Here is a 21,686-nt window from a genome sequence, read left to right on the forward strand (position 1 = left end):
TGCCCACAATAGGTAGTTTGGAATACAGGTTGAGTATCCCTTATCCAAAATGAAAAATCCTAAAATTGTTGGTTCCCTACTGAGATAATGATACACATATATATAAAAAAATATTTATTGTACCTTACAGGTGCATCTCAGGTGAAAGAATTTAGCAGCAATCACAGCAGCAGCATGTTGAGATTTTGGTTTGCTTAGAACCTTTGTCAAGACAGACAGCATCAAAACATGAAGTCACCCAGCAGCCTCTAATGCATGCTGACCCCTGGATATTCATGGATCTTTAATACAATTTTATTTACTATTTGGCTTGGTACTATAGCTGCAGGCTCTACCATTGATGAGTACAGACTGCTCTATCAAAAAGTTACTGGTGCATGTCTTTTCATTGATACAGCTGTGTTTTCTAAAACATTGACTTTTTTTTTCTTCTAAAAAATGTTTTGCTTCAAAGCACAGTAAATGTTTCTCATACAGCACTGTTATAGCAAGTCTGCCCTTTTACTCCATTCTAAAAAATATTTTTGACTATTTGCGCTATAAATTTTTCAGGTGCATAAATAACTGAACATACACGTTTTCAGTTAATAATTATATACCTTTATATCAGGACTCAAAATAAATTGACAAACATTTAATATCATATAAGACTAATAACAATTAGCATATGACTTCCAATGTTATATAAAAAAGTCACGTGACTATTATTGTGCCTACTATAAGCACAGTGAAATTGCATTAGAAACAATAAAAAATATATAAAATATAATATAAAAAATATACATAAAAAAGTGTATTTAGTTTAGTCTTATACTCCATTCTGTCAGAGCATCAAATTAAATTTTACATACTTTATGAAGACCAAAAATTTACTGCACAGTAAATTAATATGTAGGTATTTGAACAATACATATAAAAAAACATTTAAAAAAAATTACTGTTTTTTCTTAAATCCAACAAAACTAACAAGCATTTTGTATTCCCTTTTCAGACTCCATATCAGTGCCACCTTCTACTGGTAAGATAAAGCACACTTTAATCTTTAATCGGCTGTGTGCTCCTGTACTGTACTGGTTGACCGAAAGTGACCTCACCGCTGACCTGAAAGTTCCCACCATTGGTTACAATGGAGCGCATAGGCGCTACATTGTAACACTGCCATGTGCCGCCTGTCATACAGTACAGGAGCACACAGGCGATCAGGAGGGTGCTACAATGTGGTGCTCCCTGATTGGCTGAAGAAACCCACTTAGACATCAGTCAGAGTGGGTTTCTGGCATTCGGGGAAAGGGGGCCCATGTGAAAACATGGGTCCCCTTTCAGTTCGTGGTCGGGTATCCGTTTTTTTATTTTTTCAAGTACGTGGATTACAAAAGGATTTACCGAGGAGCCGAAAACACTGGATTATGTGAGTATAATTTTTTCTACAGGTACACCATGGATTCTACTGGAGAAGAGGACCGACCTGCGTGGGAACATAAGGTAAGTATGTGTATATGGTGGTGTGGATGGATGTATTAAAGTTATACTTTCAAGGTGTGTGTGTAATGTCTTTTTTGGGGTATTTTTTTAGTAGTAGTACTACAGGTACCAGCGGGCCCATTTTTCCGCCGCATGCTGGTACTTGTGGTTCTCCAAGTACCAGCTTGCGGGGGAGGCTTGCTGGGCCTTGTAGTACTGCTACTAAAAACAATATCAAACACTTATCACAAAGAGCCCGAGGCTGGTTTGCCTTAGGAGGGGGGACCCCACACAATTTTTTTTCGGAAAATTTAGAACATTTCACCCCCCTTCCCACTGAAAAACATGCACGGATCTCATGGTTCCGTGCATGCCTATACAAACACGGGATAAAAAAGCAGGTCTGGTTTTTTTTAGCACTTTTTCACGATTTGTATTTCTGCACGGCAGTGTTTGGCTATTGTCGGCAGTGTTTGTGTTTTGCACTTTTTAGTAAATTCCCGATTTCTAGCAAATTGTAGGCGTATTTGACCGATGATGTATTGATTCGTGATTTTTTCCTAGGACTTCCAAAATATTACGAATGCCCACATCACTGCCGTGATTTTTGCTTAGTAAATTACCGAGATGACACTTTGATGAAAAAACGGCATCTCGGTCAAAATCGGGACCTTAGTAAATATACCCCTTTGTTTGCAGATTAGCTGGCAAAGTATAGTGAAGGGCAAATAAGTGAGTTAGTACCCTGAATGGGGATCAATTGTTTGTTGGTTTTGGTTCACTCATGCTGCCAGTTAAGCACTAATTTCATTTATTTACTTGAAATCTGTGCTTGAATCTTGATTAAGCACTTTCATTTGATCTCTTATGTTTGGGAATGTATAGGTTATATAATATGTCTATTTTTCTATGGTAAAATGAAGATTGAATCAATAATGTTTTGCAAAGTAATTTGTAATAAAATGTTTTTTGCTCTATAGTTGCAGAGTCTACCAAACGTAAATACAGAATACTCTGTCAAAATTGCCTGGATGCATGGATTTATTTATTAATACAGAAGTGCTTTCTTAAACATTGCCTTTTTTTAAAATAATTATTTATTTATAATTTACCAGTAAATGCTTCACATATAGCACTATTATAGCAAATCTTACCTTAACATTTATTCATTCAGAGCATTTTATTTTGTGCATTTTTAAATGCTTAGGGAGAAAGCAAAATGTTGGCAAACCCACAAATTCAGATGAAAACTTGAAGCTAATGTGTACTGTTATTTTTAAATTCAACAAAGATACTGTAACAACCATTTTATATTTCCTATTCTGATTTCACAGCAGGGCCAACTACTACTGGTAAGTAAGACAGACCACACTTTAAAATGTATTTAATTTTTTTTCCCAAGAAACAATGTCTAAACTGTCAGTTTAAGGGGAAGATGTGGCAATGGAATAAAGAATTCTAAATGTTTCCCAGTCTACTCTCTTTTTATATGATGTTTAAAAGAAAATCCCTAATATACACAAGGCTGTTCTTCCCTCTTATATAAAACATTACTAAAATTTCCATTCAAAATTCATCTAAAATGGTTGTTGTATTAGTTACTATTAGTTTAAACTAATCAGTATGTATAACCGGTGGACGGGATGCTGTCTGTCCATATCCCAACAGCGGCATCCCTCCCACCAGAATGCCTGCAGCAGGCCGAGCGCAATGAGTCCCCTTGTGGGCTCTCTGCACTCGCCATGCTGCACTTGCTTCAGGGTCTATTCACACTCTATGGGTGTCATGGACACCTTTGAGTGGGAATAGCCCTGCTTTGCAGGGATTACAGCTGACAGCATTGCCAGCTGTCGGGATTCTGACATCGGTATCCTGACAGCCGGCAAATTTTTTGCATCCCGTTTCAACTTGCATTGTATCTGTTAACACTGAGAAAAGTCTATCTACAGTATCTAGCTATCTATGAAGGCATGAAAGTAAATTAAGTGACACATGGATTCTGTGTTAGGTAGGAGGGATCTGCCCACACAGGGAAGCATAGGCAGATGCGAGCCCACCTAAGGGCTGAAGAGGAGAGTCATTCTGGAAGACTGTGCAGTCAGGACAGGCTGTGAACTGTGTATCCAGCCCAAGTCGGGATGGGGAAGTCAGTCCGAGCTCAGTGTGCTAGGAAGCCATTAGAGGTCAAGAGGCCTGTGTCTAAACCTGTAACTGAGCTTATATTATTGTTGTTATTATTATTATTATCCTTTATTTATATGGCGCCACAAGGGATCCGCAGCACCCATTACACAGTACATAATTAAATGAGCAAACAAGAAAACAGCACTTACAGTTCAAGACAATATTGGACAGGTATAGAAAACCCGGGGTAAGGAGCCATCAAAGGCAGTAAGGAGTATAAGATTGTGTAAGTAAGAAAAGGAAAGGCACACGAGGAAAGAAGTCCCTGCTCTTGCGAGCTTACAATCTAAAAGGTGAGGTGCTAAAAGACCAGGGTGACACAGAAGGGGTAGACAGTGAGCATAGACAAGAGGGTTAGAAGGAGAGTTGGCTGGGTTTGGTGAAGAAGTGGGTCTTGAGAGCCCTTTGAAGTTTTGTAGAGAGTCAAATGGGGAGAGGTAGAGCATTCCAGAGATAGGGAGCAGCACATGCAAAATCTTGTAGGTAGGAGTGGGGGGAGGTAATTAGATGGCAGGAGAGATGGCATGCATTAGCAGAGCGAAGAGGATGGGTGGGAATGTAAAGAGAGATAAGGTCAGAGATGTAAGAGGGAGAAGAGCTCATCTCTGCACCACCTTTCCCTATTTAGTGAACAGGTCCCGGGTCGCATCAACCTGGGAACCCGTTTACACTGTCACAAACCTGATATTCAACCCAGAAATAACCCTTCTTATAACTCGGGTTGTATTACTTGGTCAGGCGACCCAGGAAATCTCCATGGCCCCTTTCACATTGCACAGTGACCCCTGTCGACCCAGCAATAGTTCTGGTCAATACCGGGTTATTTGTGTGATGTGAAAGGGGTATTATGCTGTCCTGCTTTTTGATGCTGTACTTTCCTTTTTTCCCTTATGCATACCTCCCAAAATGACCCTCTCCAGGAGGTACAGAATGCTCTGCTCCTGGACTTCACTCTTAATTTAGGATTGCCATCACCTGCAGTGAAACACATTTCTTATCCATTAACCTGCTCAAAACAGGTGCCTGCAATAATAAATTAAGAGAAAAGTCCAGAAGCAGAGCATTGTGTCCCTCCTGGAGAGGGCCATGTTGGGAGGTATGCCTTATGTGAAATAACAGAAGGACAGTTATGCCCACAATAGGTAGTTTGGAATACAGGTTGAGTATCCCTTATCCAAAATGAAAAATCCTAAAATTGTGGGTCCCCTACTGAGATAATGATACACATATATATATAAAAAAAATATTTATTGTACCTTACAGGTGCATCTCAGGTGAAAGAATTTAGCAGCAATCACAGCAGCAGCAGCATGTTGAGATTTTGGTTTGCTTAGAACCTTTGTCAAGACAGACAGCATCAAAACATGAAATCACCCAGCAGCCTCTAATGCATGCTGACCCCTGGATATTCATGGATCTTTAATACAATTTTATTTACTATTTGGCTTGGTACTATAGCTGCAGGCTCTACCATTGATGAGTACAGACTGCTCTATCAAAAAGTTACTGGTGCATGTCTTTTCATTGATACAGCTGTGTTTTATAAAACATTGACTTTTTTTTCTTCTAAAAAATGCTTTGCTTCAAAGCACAGTAAATGTTTCTCATACAGCAATGTTATAGCAAGTCTGCCCTTTTACTCTATTCTAAAAAATATTTTTGACTATTTGCGCTATAAATTTTTCAGGTGCATAAATAACTGAACATACACGTTTTCAGTTAATAATTATATACCTTTATATCAGGACTCAAAATAAATTGACAAACATTTAATATCATATAAGACTAATAACAATTAGCATACGACTTCCAATGTTATATAAAAAAGTCACGTGACTATTATTGTGCCTACTATAAGCACAGTGAAATTGCATTAGAAACAATAAAAAATATATAAAATATAATATAAAAAATATACATAAAAAAGTGTATTTAGTTTAGTCTTATACTCCATTCTGTCAGAGCATCAAATTAAATTTTACATACTTTATGAAGACCAAAAATTTACTGCACAGTAAATTAATATGTAGGTATTTGAACAATACATATAAAAAAAACATAAAAAAACAATTACTGTTTTTTCTTAAATCCAACAAAACTAACAAGCATTTTGTATTCCCTTTTCAGACTCCATATCAGTGCCACCTTCTACTGGTAAGATAAAGCACACTTTAATAAATGTATTTTTAAGAAATCAACTTTAAAATATCAATTAAAGAAGAACATGTGGTGATATGACCATACAGTTTCTGCAGGCCACTATGATGTTTAAAAGAAACTCTCGGTTAAACACATTATAGACCTGACTTCATATCCAAAACATTATTAATAGTTCCATGGAGAATTAATTAAAAAAGGTTATTATATTCAATTTGCATTTGATCTCTTATTTCTGGTAATGTATAGGTCATATAATATGCCTACAGTATATTGCTATGATAAAATGAAGATTGAATCAATAATGTTTTGCTTAGTCATTTTCAATTAAATGTATTTATATATTATTTTCATCATTTGTCTGTATAGCTGCAGAGACTACCACACGTAAGTACAGAATACTCTATTAAATATACCTGGATGCATGGCTTTATTTATTGATACAGAAGTGCTTTCTTAAACATTAACTTTTCTTAAAATAAGTATTTCTTTATAATTTACCAATAAATGCCTCACATATATAAATATTATAGCAAATCTTATCTTAACATTCATTCAGGGCATTTATTTGCATTTTTACATGCTTTAGAATGCAAAACATTGGTAATTCCACAAATTCAGATGAAAACTGTTATATTTAAATCCAACAAAGAGATCAACCATTTTATATTTCCTATTCTGATTTCACAGCATGGCTAACTACTACTGGTAAGTAAGATAGACCACACTTTAAAATGTATTTCTGTAAGACTGTATGTGACTATCTGTGGTTGCCATGCCAAGCCAGGCTGGAGCCTGTGATACACCTGCAAGAAGCAGGTAAGACTTTGAGACTTTGTTTGCAGATTAGCTGGCAAAGTGTAGTGAAGGGCAAATAAGTGAGTTAGTACCCTGAATGGGGATCAATTGTTTGTTGGTTTTGGTTCACTCATGCTGCCAGTTAAGCACTAATTTAATTTATTTACTTGAAATCTGTGCTTGAATCTTGATTAAGCACTTTCATTTGATCTCTTATGTTTAGGAATGTATACTGTATAGGTTATATAATATGTCTATTTTTCTATGGTAAAATGAAGATTGAATCAATAATGTTTTGCAAAGTAATTTGTAATAAAATGTTTTTTTGCTCTATAGTTGCAGAGTCTACCAAACGTAAATACAGAATACTCTGTCAAAATTGCCTGGATGCATGGATTTATTTATTAATACAGAAGTGCTTTCTTAAACATTGCCTTTTTTTAAAAATAATTCTTTATTTATTTACCAGTAAATGCTTCACATATAGCACTATTATAGCAAATCCTACCTTAACATTTATTCATTCAGAGCATTTTATTTTGTGCATTTTTATATGCTTAGGGAGAAAGCAAAATGTTGGCAAACTCACAAATTCAGATGAAAACTTGAAGCTAATGTGTACTGTTATTTTTAAATTCAACAAAGATTTTATATTTCCTATTCTGATTTCACAGCAGGGCCAACTACTACAGGTTGAGTATCCCATATCCAAATATTCCGAAATACGGAATATTTCGAAATACGGACTTTTTTTGAGTTAGAGTGAGATAGTAAAACCTTTGTTTTTTGATGGCTCAATGTACACAAACTTTGTTTAATACACAAAGTTATTAACAATATTGTATTAAATGACCTTCAGGCTGTGTGTATAAGGTGTATATGAAACCTAAATGCATTCTGTGCTTAGACTTGGGTCCCATCACCATGATATTTCATTATGGTATCTAATTATTCCAAAATACGGAAAAATCCGATATCCAAAATACCTCTGGTCCCAAGCGTTTTGGATAAGGGATACTCAACCTGTACTGGTAAGTAAGACAGACCACACTTTAAAATGTATTTCATTTTTTTTTCCAAGAAACAATGTCTAAACTGTCAGTTTAAGGGGAAGATATGGCAATGGAATAAAGAATTCTAAATGTTTCCCAGTCTACTCTCTTTTTATATGATGTTTAAAAGAAAATCCCTAATATACACAAGGCTGTTCTTCCCTCTTATATAAAACATTACTAAAATTTCCATTCAAAATTCATCTAAAATGGTTGCTGTATTAGTTACTATTAGTTTAAACTAATCAGTATGTATAACCGGTGGACGGGATGCTGTCTGTCCATATCCCAACAGCGGCATCCCTCCCACCAGAATGCCTGCAGCAGGCCGAGCGCAATGAGTCCCCTTGTGGGCTCTCTGCACTCGCCATGCTGCACTTGCTTCAGGGTCTATTCACACTCTATGGGTGTCATGGACACCTTTGAGTGGGAATAGCCCTGCTTTGCAGGGATTACAGCTGACAGCATTGCCAGCTGTCGGGATTCTGACATCGGTATCCTGACAGCCGGCAAATTTTTTGCATCCCGTTTCAACTTGCATTGTATCTGTTAACACAGAGAAAAGTCTATCTACAGTATCTAGCTATCTATGAAGGCATGAAAGTAAATTAAGTGACACATGGATTCTGTATTAGGTAGGAGGGATCTGCCCACACAGGGAAGCATAGGCAGATGCGAGCCCACCTAAGGGCTGAAGAGGAGAGTCATTCTGGAAGACTGTGCAGTCAGGACAGGCTGTGAACTGTGTATCCAGCCCAAGTCGGGATGGGGAAGTCAGTCCGAGCTCAGTGTGCTAGGAAGCCATTAGAGGTCAAGAGGCCTGTGTCTAAACCTGTAACTGAGCTTATATTATTGTTGTTATTATTATTATTATCCTTTATTTATATGGCGCCACAAGGGATCCGCAGCACCCATTACACAGTACATAATTAAATGAGCAAACAAGAAAACAGCACTTACAGTTCAAGACAATATTGGACAGGTATAGAAAACCCGGGGTAAGGAGCCATCAAAGGCAGTAAGGAGTATAAGATTGTGTAAGTAAGAAAAGGAAAGGCACACGAGGAAAGAAGTCCCTGCTCTTGCGAGCTTACAATCTAAAAGGTGAGGTGCTAACAGACCAGGGTGAAACAGAAGGGGTAGACAGTGAGCATAGACAAGAGGGTTAGAAGGAGAGTTGGCTGGGTTTGGTGAAGAAGTGGGTCTTGAGAGCCTTTTGAAGTTTTGTAGAGAGTCAAATGGGGAGAGGTAGAGCATTCCAGAGATAGGGAGCAGCACATGCAAAATATTGTAGGTAGGAGTGGGTGGAGGTAATTAGATGGCAGGAGAGATGGCATGCATTAGCAGAGCGAGGAGGATGGGTGGGAATGTAAAGAGAGATAAGGTCAGAGATGTAAGAGGGAGAAGAGTGAGTGAGGGCTTTGTAGGTGAGTGTGAGAAGCTTGAATTGGATTCTGAATGGGAAGGGTAGCCAGTGAAAGTCCTGCAAGAGAGGGGATGTGGTTGTAGTATGTTTGGTGAGGAAGATGAGATGGGCAGCAGCATTGAGGATAGATTGGAGTGGAGAGAGGCATTTTTGAGGGAGGCCAGATAGGAGGATATTGCAGTAGTCCAATCTGGGGATGACCAGTGAGTGGATGAGGGTCTTAGTAGCGTCCTGGGTGAGAAAGGGTCTGATCCTGGAGATATTTTTGAGATGGAAATGGCAGGTTTGTGAGAGGTACTGAATGTGTGGTTTGAAGGAGAGGAAGGAGTCAAGGATTAATCCAAGACATCGCACTTGGGGACTAGAGGAGATAGTTGTACTATCAATGGATAATTAAATTGTGGGAGGTGAGGTTATGCGGGAGGGAGGGAAGATGATCAGCTCAGTCTTAGACATGTTAAGTTTAAGAAAGCGCTGGGACATCCAGGAGGAGATAGCAGAGAGACAGTTGGAGATACGAGTGAGGAGTGCAGGGGAGAGGTCAGCGGAGGAAAGGTAGATTTGAGTATCATCAGCGAAGAGATTATATTTTAAGTCAAAAGAGTTATTGAGCTCACTTAATGAGGAAGTGTAGAGAGAGAAAGGAGAGGCCCAAGAACAGAACCTTGGGGGACACCTAATGGTAGAGGAAGTGGGGGGGAGATGGAGTCATGAAAGGAGACAGAAAAAGAACAGTCAGAAAGGTAGGAGGACAGCCAGGAGAGAACAGTATCATGCAAACCAAGTGAGTAAAGGATTTGCAGGAGGAGAGGGTGGTCTAAAGTGTCAAAAGTAGCAGAGAGGTCAAGGAGAATAAGCAGAGAGTAGTGGCCCCTGGATTTAGCAGCAAGGAAGTCATTGCAGACTTTCATGAGGGCAGTTTCAGTGGAGTGCTGAGGACGGAAACCAGACTGGAAAGGGTCAAGCAGTGAGTGGGAAGAAATAAAGACAGTGAGGTGGTTGTAGACAATATGCTCAAGGAGTTTGGAAGCAAAAGGGAGAAGAGAGATGGGTCGGTAGTTGGAAAGATTGGTTGGATCAAGGGGATGTTTTTTAAGAATAGGGGAGACAAGTGCATGCTTGAAGTCAGAAGGGACAGTGCCTGATGAGAGTGAGAGATTAAGTAGATGGGCAAGATGGGAACAGGCAGAAGAAGAGAGGAAGCAGAGAAGGTAGGAGGAAATAGGGTTAAGTGGCGAGGTGGAGGGGGGTGAGGACCGGATCAGGACCATGACTTCCTCTCCAGATACAGGGAAGAAAGATGTCAGAGTTGGTAGGAGGGAAGAAGAGGGGGGGGGGGGTCGGGAAAAGGAGGATGGGGATTGTTCAGGTTCTGGTGGGATGTTATGTCCTGACTAATGGAGTCAATTTTGGATGTGAAGTAGGTGGCAAAGTCAAGAGCAGAAAGTGAAGAGGGAAGTTAAGGCGGGGGTGGGGTGAGGAGCGAGTTGACAGTGGCAAAGAGGCGCCGGGGGTTTGAGATGAGGTTTTTGAAGTAAGAGTGTTTAGAGAGGGTAAGGGCAGCAAAGTAGGATGAGAGCATAAATTTGTAGTGGAGGAAGTTGGCCGTAAAGCGTGATTTCCTCCACTGTCGCTCAGCGGTATGTGAGCATTTTTGCAGATATCTGGTGCATTTGGTGTGCCAGGGTTGAGGTGTTGTCCTGCGAATAGTGGTTGGTGGGGTGACAGCAGACGTGTAACTAGGATTTTTGGAGCCCAGGGCAAGATCAATAATGGCGCCCCCCCAAAAAAAATAATAATAATTATTACAAAAATAAAGCCACCTACAAAGGAAAGTATGTGCGCACACCACTAAGTGGGGGTATGGAATAGTGAAGGGTGTAATTTGGCCTTTGGCGTGCGTGCTCAGGAAAATGGGGCGGGGACACTCAAAAGGGGGGGTGTCCTTCAGTGTAATAGGACTCTTTATACTGTCTTGTACTGGTGCCCCTTTCACATTTTAGCACACGGTATGAGCCGCAATTCACATTATAGCACATGGTATGAGCCGAAATTCACATTATAGCACACGGTATGAGCCAAAATTCACATTTGATTGCACACGGTATGAGCCGAAATTCACATTAAAGCACACGGTATGAGCTGAAATTAACATTATAATACACAGAATGAGCCAAAATTCACATTAAAGCACACAGAATGAGCCGAAATTCACTATATATATACAGTTGTGCTCATAAGTTTACATACCCTAGCAGAATTTGTGATTTTCTGGCCATTTGTCAGAGAAGATGAATGATAACTCACAAACTTTTCTTTCACTCATGGTTAGTGGTTGGGTGAAGCCATTTATTGTCAAACAACTGTGTTTACTCTTTTAAATCATAATGACAACAGAAACTACCCAAATGACCTTGATCAAAAGTTTACATACCCTGGAGATTTTGGCCTGATAACATGCACACAAGTTGACACAAACGGGTTTTAATGGCTACTAAAGGTAACCATCCTCACCTGTGATCTGTTTGCTTGTAATCAGTGTGTGTGTATAAAAGGTCAGTGAGTTTCTGGACTCCTGAAAGACCCTTGCATCTTTTATCCAGTGCTGCACTGACGTGTCTGGATTCTGAGTCATGGAGAAAGCAAACAATTGTCAAAGGATCTGCGGGAAAAGGTAATTGAACTGTATAAAACGGGAAAGGGATATAAAAAGATATCCAAGCAATTGAGAATGCCAATCAGCAATGTTCAAACTCTAATTAAGAAGTGGAAAATGAGGGATTCTGTGGAAACCAAATCACGGTCAGGTAGACCAACAAAAATTTCAGCCACAACTGCCAGGAAAATTGTTCGGGATGCAAAGAAAAATCCACAAATAACTTCAGCTGAAATACAGGACTCTCTGAAAAAAAAGTGGTGTGGTTGTTTCAAGATGCACAATAAGGAGGCATTTGAAGAAAAATGGGCTGCATGGTCGCGTTGCCAGAAGAAAGCAATTACTACGCAAATGCCACAAAGCATCCCGCTTACAATACTTCAAACAGCACAGAGACAAGCCTCAAAACTTCTGGAACAAAGTCATTTGGAGTGATGAGACCAAAATTAAACTTTTTGGCCACAACCATAAACGTTACATTTGGAGAGGAGTCAACAAGGCCTATGATGAAAGGTACACCATTCCTACTGTGAAACACGGCGGTGGATCGCTGATGTTTTGAGGATGTGTGAGCTACAAAGGCACTGGAAACTTGGTCAAAATTGCTGGCAAGATGAATGCAGCATGTTATCAGAAAATACTGGAGGAAAATTTGCACTCATTAGCCCGGAAGCTGCGCATGGGACGTACTTGGACGTTCCAACATGACAATGATCCAAACCACAAGGCCAAGTCGACCTGTCATTGGCTACAGCAGAATAAAGTGAAGGTTCTGGAGTGGCCATCTCAGTCTCCTGACCTCAATATCATTGAGCCACTCTGGGGAGATCTCAAACGTGCAGTCCATGCAAGACAGCCCAAGAATTTACAGGAACTGGAGGCTTTTTGCCAAGAGGAATGGGCAGCTTTACCATCTGAGAAAATAAAGAGCCTCATCCACAACTACCACAAAAGACTTCAAGCTGTCATTGATGTTAAAGGGGGCAATACACGGTATTAAGAACTGGGGTATGTAAACTTTTGATCAGTGTCATTTGGGTAGTTTCTGTTGTCATTATGATTTAAAAAGAGTAAACACAGATGTTTGACAATAAATGGCTTCACCCAACCACTAACCATGAGTGAAAGAAAAGTTTGTGAGTTATCATTCATATTCTCTGACAAATAGGCAGAAAATCACAAATTCTGCTAGGGTATAAACTTATGAGCACAACTGTATATATATATATATAATTATATATATATATACATACACACACAAAAGCAGACATATGATATGTGATGATGCCAGGAGGAGCTCACCACAGCCTGTCTCTGTGTGTGTATGGACAGGGGGGACTGTGGGTGGATGCTGCTACTTGTGTGCCCCCACAGACTGTCTGTCACATAGACATTTGTTGTGTCCGGCGTCGGTGGGAGGCTATCCAATGGCATTACTGCTGGGCTGGCTAAGTGCTTCTCCATGGTGTCAGCTGCAGTTGAAGACAGGGAGAAGTGCCGGCACAGCATCACCACAGGGAGGGACCATCACCGGACCAAGTGACATGGTAAGGGAGGAGGAGCAGCGGGGTAGTGGAGGTCGGTGCGGAACCATTTTTTAAAATTTCCTCCTGATCCAAGAGGCCCCTTTGACCCCCTCTGTCGCCAGGTCTGTGGGCGGGAGCCAAGAGAACAGCGTCAGCGGCAACAGCATGCTGGGCATTGTAGTTCCTCAATAAGGAGCAAGCAGCAACTGTAAGTAGTGACTGGCCGTTAAGTAATAATGCAATAAGCAGGAGGCCTGCACCTCTCCAGCTGTGGAACGACAGGTCCCAGTATGCCATGTCCTGGCATGCTGGAACTTGGAACATTCCACAGCTGGAGAGGTGCAGGCCTCCTGCTTATTGCATTATTACTTAACGGCCAGTCACTGGACCAGGCAGAGGTGACCACCTGCCACTCAGCTCCCTCCATCTGCCCCTCTCACCGTTGGGGTCGCGGGTTCTCGCCCCACCTGGCTGATCCCAGCTCCAGGCTCAGATGGCACTGATGTACTAAACAGACGGGCAGCATTCTGGAGAGCAGTCCCTAACAACCACCGGCAGCTACCGGCATGTCTCCTGCAGGGTGCAGCCATCATAGGACATAGAGCGCAGGCAGCCCAGAGACTGGCGTCACAGCGGCCTCTTGCAGGCAGGAAGGGAGGGAGAGTGTGTGGTGTGACATGCTGACATCACACTGTGAGGAAGGAAGTCAGATGGACCATGACGGCGGGTGGGCTGGGCTGTGCAGCCAGCCACCCACAACAAAGCTGAGCAGAGCTATAGTAATGGGGGCGAGTGGGCATAATGCCCTGGCCACCAGCTTGACCCCCCTTAGTTACGCCTCTGGGTGACAGAGTTAAAAGTAGAGGTAAGGGATGCATTGTATAGGGAAGTAGCTTGTTCTGGGCAGGAAAGAGAGAGAATAGGAGAGAGGAGTGAGTCAAACAGGGAGGCTAGGGACATGGTGTCAATAGACTCAATGTTACGCTTTGTGATGGTAGTCTTAGGTGGTAGAGATGGAGAAGCAGATAGAGATAGGTTAAAAGTGAGCAGGTGATGGTCAGAGAGGGGGAACAGGGAGTTGGAGAAATCAGAAAAATCACAGCGGTGAATGAACACCAGATCCAGTGAGCTTCCACTCACATGGGAGGGGGAGGAGGTCCACTGGGAGAGACCAAAAGAAGAGGTGAGGTTAAGGAGTTTAGAGGCAGGTGATTTTGTGGGGATATCTATAGGGATGTTGAAATCACCTAGGAAAATGGAGGGAATGTCAGAAGAGAGAAAATGAGGAAACCAAGAAGCAAAGTTGTCAAGGAATTTGGAGGGCATGACAGGGGGGCAGTAAATGACAGCTACTCGAAGATGAACAGGTTGGAAGAGGCGTATAGCATGGACCTCAAATGTAGAGACTGTAAAGGATGTTTCTGGTGCTATGAGTTGGTATGAGTAGCTAGAGGGTAGTAGGATCCCAACACCACTACCGTGGTGACACCCCGGTCAGGGGTGTGTGTGTGTGGGGGGGGGGGGGGAGTGGGGTGAGAATTGGAGTCCCCCAGCAGAGAGTGCAGCAGGATAAACTGTGTCAGAGGGGGTAATCCAAGTTTCAGTGATGGGTAGGAGATGCAAGGTATTTGAGAGGAAAAGGTGTTAGGCGCGGCGGTCTTCGGCCGTGCCCTGACTGAGCAGCGGTCACGGCCGCCGCGCCTCTCTCCTTCCCTGTCCCCCGCACGGCGCCTAGCAACACCAGGACGCTGTGCGCACGATAGCCGCCGGGTCCCTGGCAACGCAGGACGCTGTGCGTGCAGGGCCGCCGGGTGCATGGCAACGGGGACGCCACAGGTGGACCGCGTTCCCCGTTGCTAAGAATAGTTAATTAGGTTGCTCGTGCAGCAGGGCAGCTGCACGGCAACTACTAATTAGGGTCTCGGGGCTGGTCCTGCTGGCCCTCCTGTTATTGGCCAGCAGGGCCTTTTTATGTGAGCCAGCACACTGCAGCCCCGCCGGTGATAGCTTCTTGTATGCTGTTCCTGCCTTGCAGAACTCTGTTCCTGTCAGCCGTGTTTGGTGGATCTTGCTCCCTGCCCTTTGGTACTTTGGAGGTCCGAAGCCGGTCCTGGGAATCCTTCTAGTCCTTGCGAACCTGTTTGTCATCTGGGGTTCTCGCCCGGTTTCGTGAGTAGCGGCTTCTGCCGCGTGTTGCGGCCTATGCCGCTTAGTGTTTACTTTACTGTGAATTGGTGCATTTGCGGAGGTTTCCGCTTTCACTGTCCTCCCCGGAACTCGGCGGTGCCGTGTAGGGGAGTGGACAGTGGTTTCTTTGTAGTTCTTTTTTCTTTGGCGGCATGCCGCACATACGTTTAGTTTTTAGGTAGTTTATAGCCCCTAGCGTGGTTGTTTCAGTTAGAGGTCCCCTTGTTATTACCCTGTCTCAGTTCACGCCTTGTCTCTCTTTAAGACCTGAGGGGGCATCGGAGTTGGGCAGACCTAATCCGCCCTTCAAACGCGGCTGCCATAGGCCCAAGAAACCATAGTCGTTCAGGCGTGAATTGATAACACGGGTAAGACAACGGAGGTAAGGTGCTAGGGGCTATTTCCTTCCCATTTCCCAATCCCAGCATTCTGTCTTGGTGCTCAGGACTCACTACATAAGATCTCCCCTGTCCTGAGCATCAGGATCGTAACATTATCACCGGCCACATAAAAAAAAAAAGGGGTTTAATTTTTTCCGTTGTATTGGTGGGCCTAGAAATTCGGCCTCATGAATCCGGCAGGTTTAGGGCCAAACCCCAATCAGCTTTTGGTTAACCAAATACAGGAATTAACTCAGATGGTTCAGGACCTTACTCTTCGGGTGAGATCGCAGGAAGATCTTTTGCGAGCCTCCCAGAGTATGGTTCCAGAACCAAAGATGCATTTACCTGACCATTTTTCGGGTAACCGAAAGGATTTTTTTAATTTTAAGGAAGCTTGTAAGCTTTATTTTCGTTTAAGGCCCCGTTCCTCTGGTACTGAGTCTCAGCGGATCGGGATTGTGATGTCTCTACTTCAGGGTGATCCACAGACCTGGGCGTTTGGGCTAAGAGCGGATGATGCTGCTTTGTTATCAGTAGACGCCTTTTTTAAATCCTTAGGCCTCTTATATGGCGACCCAGATAGAGAAGCATCAGCTGAGAGTCACCTGCGTGCCCTTAAGAAAGGCAAAAATCCAGCAGAGGTGTATTGTACCGAATTTCGCCGTTGGTCGAACGACTGTGGCTGGAATGACCTGGCCCTGCGCAGTCAGTTTCGCCTCGGACTGTCGGAAGTGATTAAAGACAGTCTCCTTCAGTACCCCGCTCCTGAGACTCTAGACAAACTCATGGAGCTCGCTATTAAAATTGATTGTCGTCTCCGAGAGCGGAGGGCTGAAAGAGGAACAACTTTTAGGCCTAATCCATGTGTATATACTTTTCCTGAGGACGTCGAGGAGCCCATGCAAATGGGTCTCTCCCGGCTGTCCCCAGAGCAAAGAACCAGAAGGTTAAGTTCTGGTCTTTGTTTGTATTGTGGTGGTAAGGGACATATCGCACGTAACTGCCCGAACAAGCCGGGAAACGCTCTGACCAAGTGAATTGTGAGGGGGTTCACTTGGGTCTGCAGTTAATCTCCTCTAATGATTCTCTCTTAGTTCCGGTAAAGATTTCCTTTGGCAGCCTCAGTTCGTTGGTGTCGGCCTTCGTCGACAGTGGAGCTGCAGGAAATTTTATGGATTTAGCTTGGGCTAAGGCTTTAGGCGTTCCACTGATACCCTTAGATAGACATATCACCATGCACGGCTTGGATGGGGGTCCGCTTTTCAATGGGGTTATTACTCACTGCACACCTCCAGTATTGCTTACAGTGGGGGCCCTACATTCAGAAGAAATAGAATTTTACCTTACACATTGTCCGGCAGTTCCAGTAGTTTTGGGTCACCCCTGGCTTGCCTTTCATAATCCCACCATAGATTGGCGGTCTGGGGAGATTTCCCAATGGGGTCCTTTTTGTGTTAAGGAGTGTATTTCCCATCCTGTCCAGGTTGCGGCAGTTACCCCAGAACTTATTCCTCTGGAATATCAGGATTTTGCTGATGTGTTCTCCAAGGGTAATGCAGACGTTCTGCCTCCCCATCGGTCCTATGACTGCGCTATAGATTTAGTTCCCGGGGCCACTTTACCTAAGGGGAGATTATATGCCCTCTCCGGGCCAGAAACCACGGTAATGGATAATTATATCCAGGAAAGCCTGAAAAAAGGCTTCATTAGGCCTTCGAAATCTCCTTTGAGTGCAGGATTCTTTTTTGTTGAGAAAAAAGATGGGTCGCTCAGACCATGTATTGATTTTCGGGCTCTCAATAAAACTTCTGTTAAAAACACCTACCCTTTGCCTTTGATTTCAGTACTTTTTGATCAGTTACGCTCTGCCGTTATCTTCTCAAAAATCGATCTTAGAGGAGCTTACAATCTCATCCGAATAAGATCTGGGGATGAGTGGAAGACGGCTTTCAGCACACAGTCGGGTCATTATGAATACCTGGTAATGCCCTTTGGGCTGTCAAATGCTCCTGCGGTATTTCAAGACCTCATCAATGATGTTCTTCGTGACTTTCTTGGAAAGTTCGTTGTCGTTTATTTAGACGACATTTTGATTTATTCTGAGTCTATGGAACAACATATTACCCATGTGCATCTGGTTCTTCAAAAACTACGGGAGAATCATTTATACGCAAAACTAGAGAAATGTGATTTTCACATCACGGAAGTGTCCTTCTTGGGGTATATTATTTCTCCCCAGGGATTTTTCATGGAACCGAAAAAACTCCAGGCCATCCTTAATTGGACGCAACCCACAAATTTAAAAGCAATTCAGCGCTTTTTAGGGTTTGCAAACTATTATAGGCGGTTCATTTATACCTTTTCTGATTTGGTCGCTCCTATAGTAGCATTGACTAAAAAAGGAGCGGACCCTTCCAATTGGTCGCCTGCAGCCGAGTCTGCCTTTCGGGCCTTAAAGCAGGCTTTTGTCTCGGCTCCTGTTCTCAGGCACCCTAACCTGGAGCTCCCCTTTATAGTCGAGGTAGATGCCTCAGAGGTTGGAGTGGGGGCTATCCTATCTCAGGAAGATCCGGAGTCTCAGGAATTACACCCTTGTGCCTTCATGTCCAGGAAATTCTCCTCCGCAGAATCCAACTATGACGTTGGTAATCGAGAATTGCTGGCAGTTAAATGGGCTTTTGAGGAGTGGAGGCATTGGCTGGAGGGAGCTAGGCATACTATTACAGTGTTTACTGACCATAAGAACCTGCAGTATATTGAGTCAGCTAAACGGCTTAATGCTCGGCAGGCACGTTGGGCATTGTTTTTTACTCGTTTCAGGTTTATTATCACCTTCAGGCCCGGTTCCAAAAATACTAAAGCTGATGCCCTGTCACGTTGTTTTCTTCCGGTTCACAATAACCATCCTGCTACTACCCCCATAGTTCCATCATCTGTCATCCGGGCAGGCCTCACACAGGATTTATTTACTCAGTTAGTCCAGCTTCAACAGCAGGCTCCTAAACCGACTCCTGCTGATCGTCTCTTTGTCCCTGAATTTCTGAGAGGCACTGTTTTAGCTGAGTTTCATGACAACAAAGTCTCTGGTCATCCAGGTATCACTAAGACCTTGGAGTTAGTCTCTCACTCGGTGTGGTGGCCTAGTCTTTCTAAAGATGTAAGGGAATTTGTCCATTCCTGTCAGGTTTGTGCACGGCATAAGGTTCCCCGTTCATTGCCGATCGGGCAACTCGTACCATTAGCCGTTCCTCTCAGGCCATGGTCACATATATCCATGGATTTCGTGGTGGACCTTCCTCTTTCAGCTGGATTTCGAGTCATTTGGGTGGTAGTAGATCGTTTTAGTAAGATGGCACATTTCATTGCTCTTCCCCGATTACCCTCTGCTCAAGGGTTGGCAGTCTTGTTTCTCCGTCATGTGTTCAGGCTCCATGGGTTGCCCAGGGATATTGTCTCCGATCGGGGTCCGCAATTCATTGCTCGTTTCTGGAAACGTTTTTGTGCCTCATTAAATATGAAACTCTCTTTAACATCTGGGCACCATCCACAATCTAACGGACAAACCAAACGAGTTAACCAGTCATTAAAACAGTATTTACGGTTGTATTCGGCCAAACTCCAGAATGATTGGTCTGAATTTCTTCCGTTAGCCGAATTTGCTTATAATAACTCTTGTCATTCTTCCACCAAGGAGTCCCCATTCTTTTCAGTCTTTGGCTTTCATCCTGGAGCCAACTCTTTTTTTCCTCATTCTCCAGTCTCCTCGTTGACCTTAACCTCTCATCTCAGAACAATTTGGAGAAAGGTGCACCTTGCCTTGAGAAAAGCTGCCTTCCGAGAAAAGAAATTTTCTGATATGCTCCGACGTCCTTGCACTTTTAAGGTGGGAGATAAGGTATGGTTGTCAACTCGCAACATCAAGCTCCGACAACCTTCGGCTAGATTGGGACCCAAATTTATTGGACCATTCCTTATCATTAAGAAGGTCAACCCAGTTGCTTTTCGGCTACGCTTGCCGAGATCTCTCAAAATTGGCAATACTTTTCACTGTTCTCTTTTGAAACAGTATTTTTCTTCCAGGAGATTTCCTCGGAGGACTTCCCAGGGTAGATCTCCGGTGGATGTTCAGGGGCAACAAGAGTTCTTGGTGGAGAAGGTTTTAGATTCTAAGCTTTCTCGGGGTCGGCTCTATTTTTTGGTCCACTGGAAAGGTTATGGCCCTGAAGAAAGATCTTGGGTGTTGGATAAAGATTTACATGCTCCCAAGCTGAAAAGGATTTTCTTTCAGGAGTTTCCTCAGAAACCTGGCTCTAGGGGTTCTTTAACCCCTCCTCAAGGGGAAGGGGGGTACTGTTAGGTGCGGCGGTCTTCGGCCGTACCCTGACTGAGCAGCGGTCACGGCCGCCGCGCCTCTCTCCTTCCCTGTCCCCCGCACGGCACCTAGCAACGCCAGGACGCCGTGCGCACGATAGCTGCCGGGTCCCTGGCAATGCAGGATGCCGTGCGTGCAGGGCTGCCGGGTGCATAGCAACGGGGACGCCACAGGTGGACCGCGTTCCCCGTTGCTAAGAATAGTTAATTAGGTTGCTCGTGCAGCAGGGCAGCTGCACGGCAACTACTAATTAGGGTCTGGGGGCTGGTCCTGCTGGCCCTCCTGTTATTGGCCAGCAGGGCCTTTTTATGTGAGCCAGCACACTGCAGCCCCGCCGGTGATAGCTTCTTGTATGCTGTTCCTGCCTTGCAGAACTCTGTTCCTGTCAGCCGTGTTTGGTGGATCTTGCTCCCTGCCCTTTGGTACTTTGGAGGTCCGAAGCCGGTCCTGGGAATCCTTCTAGTCCTTGCGAACCTGTTTGTCATCTGGGGTTCTCGCCCGGTTTCGTGAGTAGCGGCTTCTGCCGCGTGTTGCGGCCTATGCCGCTTAGTGTTTACTTTACTGTGAATTGGTGCATTTGCGGAGGTTTCCGCTTTCACTGTCCTCCCCGGAACTCGGCGGTGCCGTGTAGGGGAGTGGACAGTGGTTTCTTTGTAGTTCTTTTTCCTTTGGTGGCGTGCCGCACATACGTTTAGTTTTTAGGTAGTTTATAGCCCCTAGCGTGGTTGTTTCAGTTAGAGGTCCCCTTGTTATTACCCTGTCTCATTTCACGCCTTGTCTCTCTTTAAGACCTGAGGGGGCATAGGAGTTGGGCAGACCTAATCCGCCCTTCAAACGCGGCTGCCATAGGCCCAAGAAACCATAGTCGTTCAGGCGTGAATTGATAACACGGGTAAGACAACGGAGGTAGGGTGCTAGGGGCTATTTCCTTCCCATTTCCCTATCCCAGCATTCCGTCTTGGTGCTCAGGACTCACTACATAAGATCTCCCCTGTCCTGAGCATCAGGATCGTAACAAAAGGTCATGGTTGGGAACCAGTTTATTACAGACAGATCTAGCATTCCAGAGGGCACAGGAGAGAGGGAGAGAGTCTGAGGGAGGGATGTGAATGAGATTATCAGGGTTGCTGTAGCAATGAGGTGAGATTTATTTAGAAGACAGGGATACAGAGGATGTAGTGAGGCTGCTGGGCTAGGAAGGGACACTGCAGCAGTTGAGCCTGGAGGGAGTAAAGTGTGGTATTGAGGGATATGAGGTGAGGTACTGTAGGGAGAGGAGGGAGGGAGCAGGGCAGAGTGGTGGACGATTGGGCCCATGGTAGAGTAGAGGTGAATGACAGTGGGATGGCAGGGGAGGAATGGAAGTGAGGCAGTGGAGTGGATGGGAGACAACGGAGGGGAGACACGCCTGCATTGGACTCACCACTCCCCAAAAACGGTGAGTTGCCGCCCGGATCCGCCTTCCTCCTGTGAATCTTCTTGCG

The 21,686-nt window shown here is 43.8% G+C and overlaps 1 protein-coding gene across 14 annotated transcripts in view; it reads left to right on the top strand.

The window, feature by feature from the left end:
• Positions 1 to 21,686, top strand: part of LOC135056544 (deleted in malignant brain tumors 1 protein-like) — a 244,276-nt gene that overhangs the window by 42,593 nt on the left and 179,997 nt on the right. For 13 of the 14 annotated variants that reach the window (XM_063961862.1, XM_063961863.1, XM_063961867.1 and 10 more), the window contains exons 4-8: positions 992 to 1,018; positions 2,796 to 2,813; positions 5,773 to 5,799; positions 6,172 to 6,189; positions 6,493 to 6,510. In XM_063961862.1, coding sequence (XP_063817932.1) covers positions 992 to 1,018; positions 2,796 to 2,813; positions 5,773 to 5,799; positions 6,172 to 6,189; positions 6,493 to 6,510 — 108 coding nt within the window. The remainder of the gene's footprint in view (positions 1 to 991; positions 1,019 to 2,795; positions 2,814 to 5,772; positions 5,800 to 6,171; positions 6,190 to 6,492; positions 6,511 to 21,686) is intronic. The other variant, XM_063961865.1, reaches the window with a different exon arrangement.

Source organism: Pseudophryne corroboree, chromosome 3, assembly GCF_028390025.1.
Source record: "Pseudophryne corroboree isolate aPseCor3 chromosome 3, aPseCor3.hap2, whole genome shotgun sequence".
Taxonomy (NCBI): Eukaryota; Metazoa; Chordata; class Amphibia; order Anura; family Myobatrachidae; genus Pseudophryne; species Pseudophryne corroboree.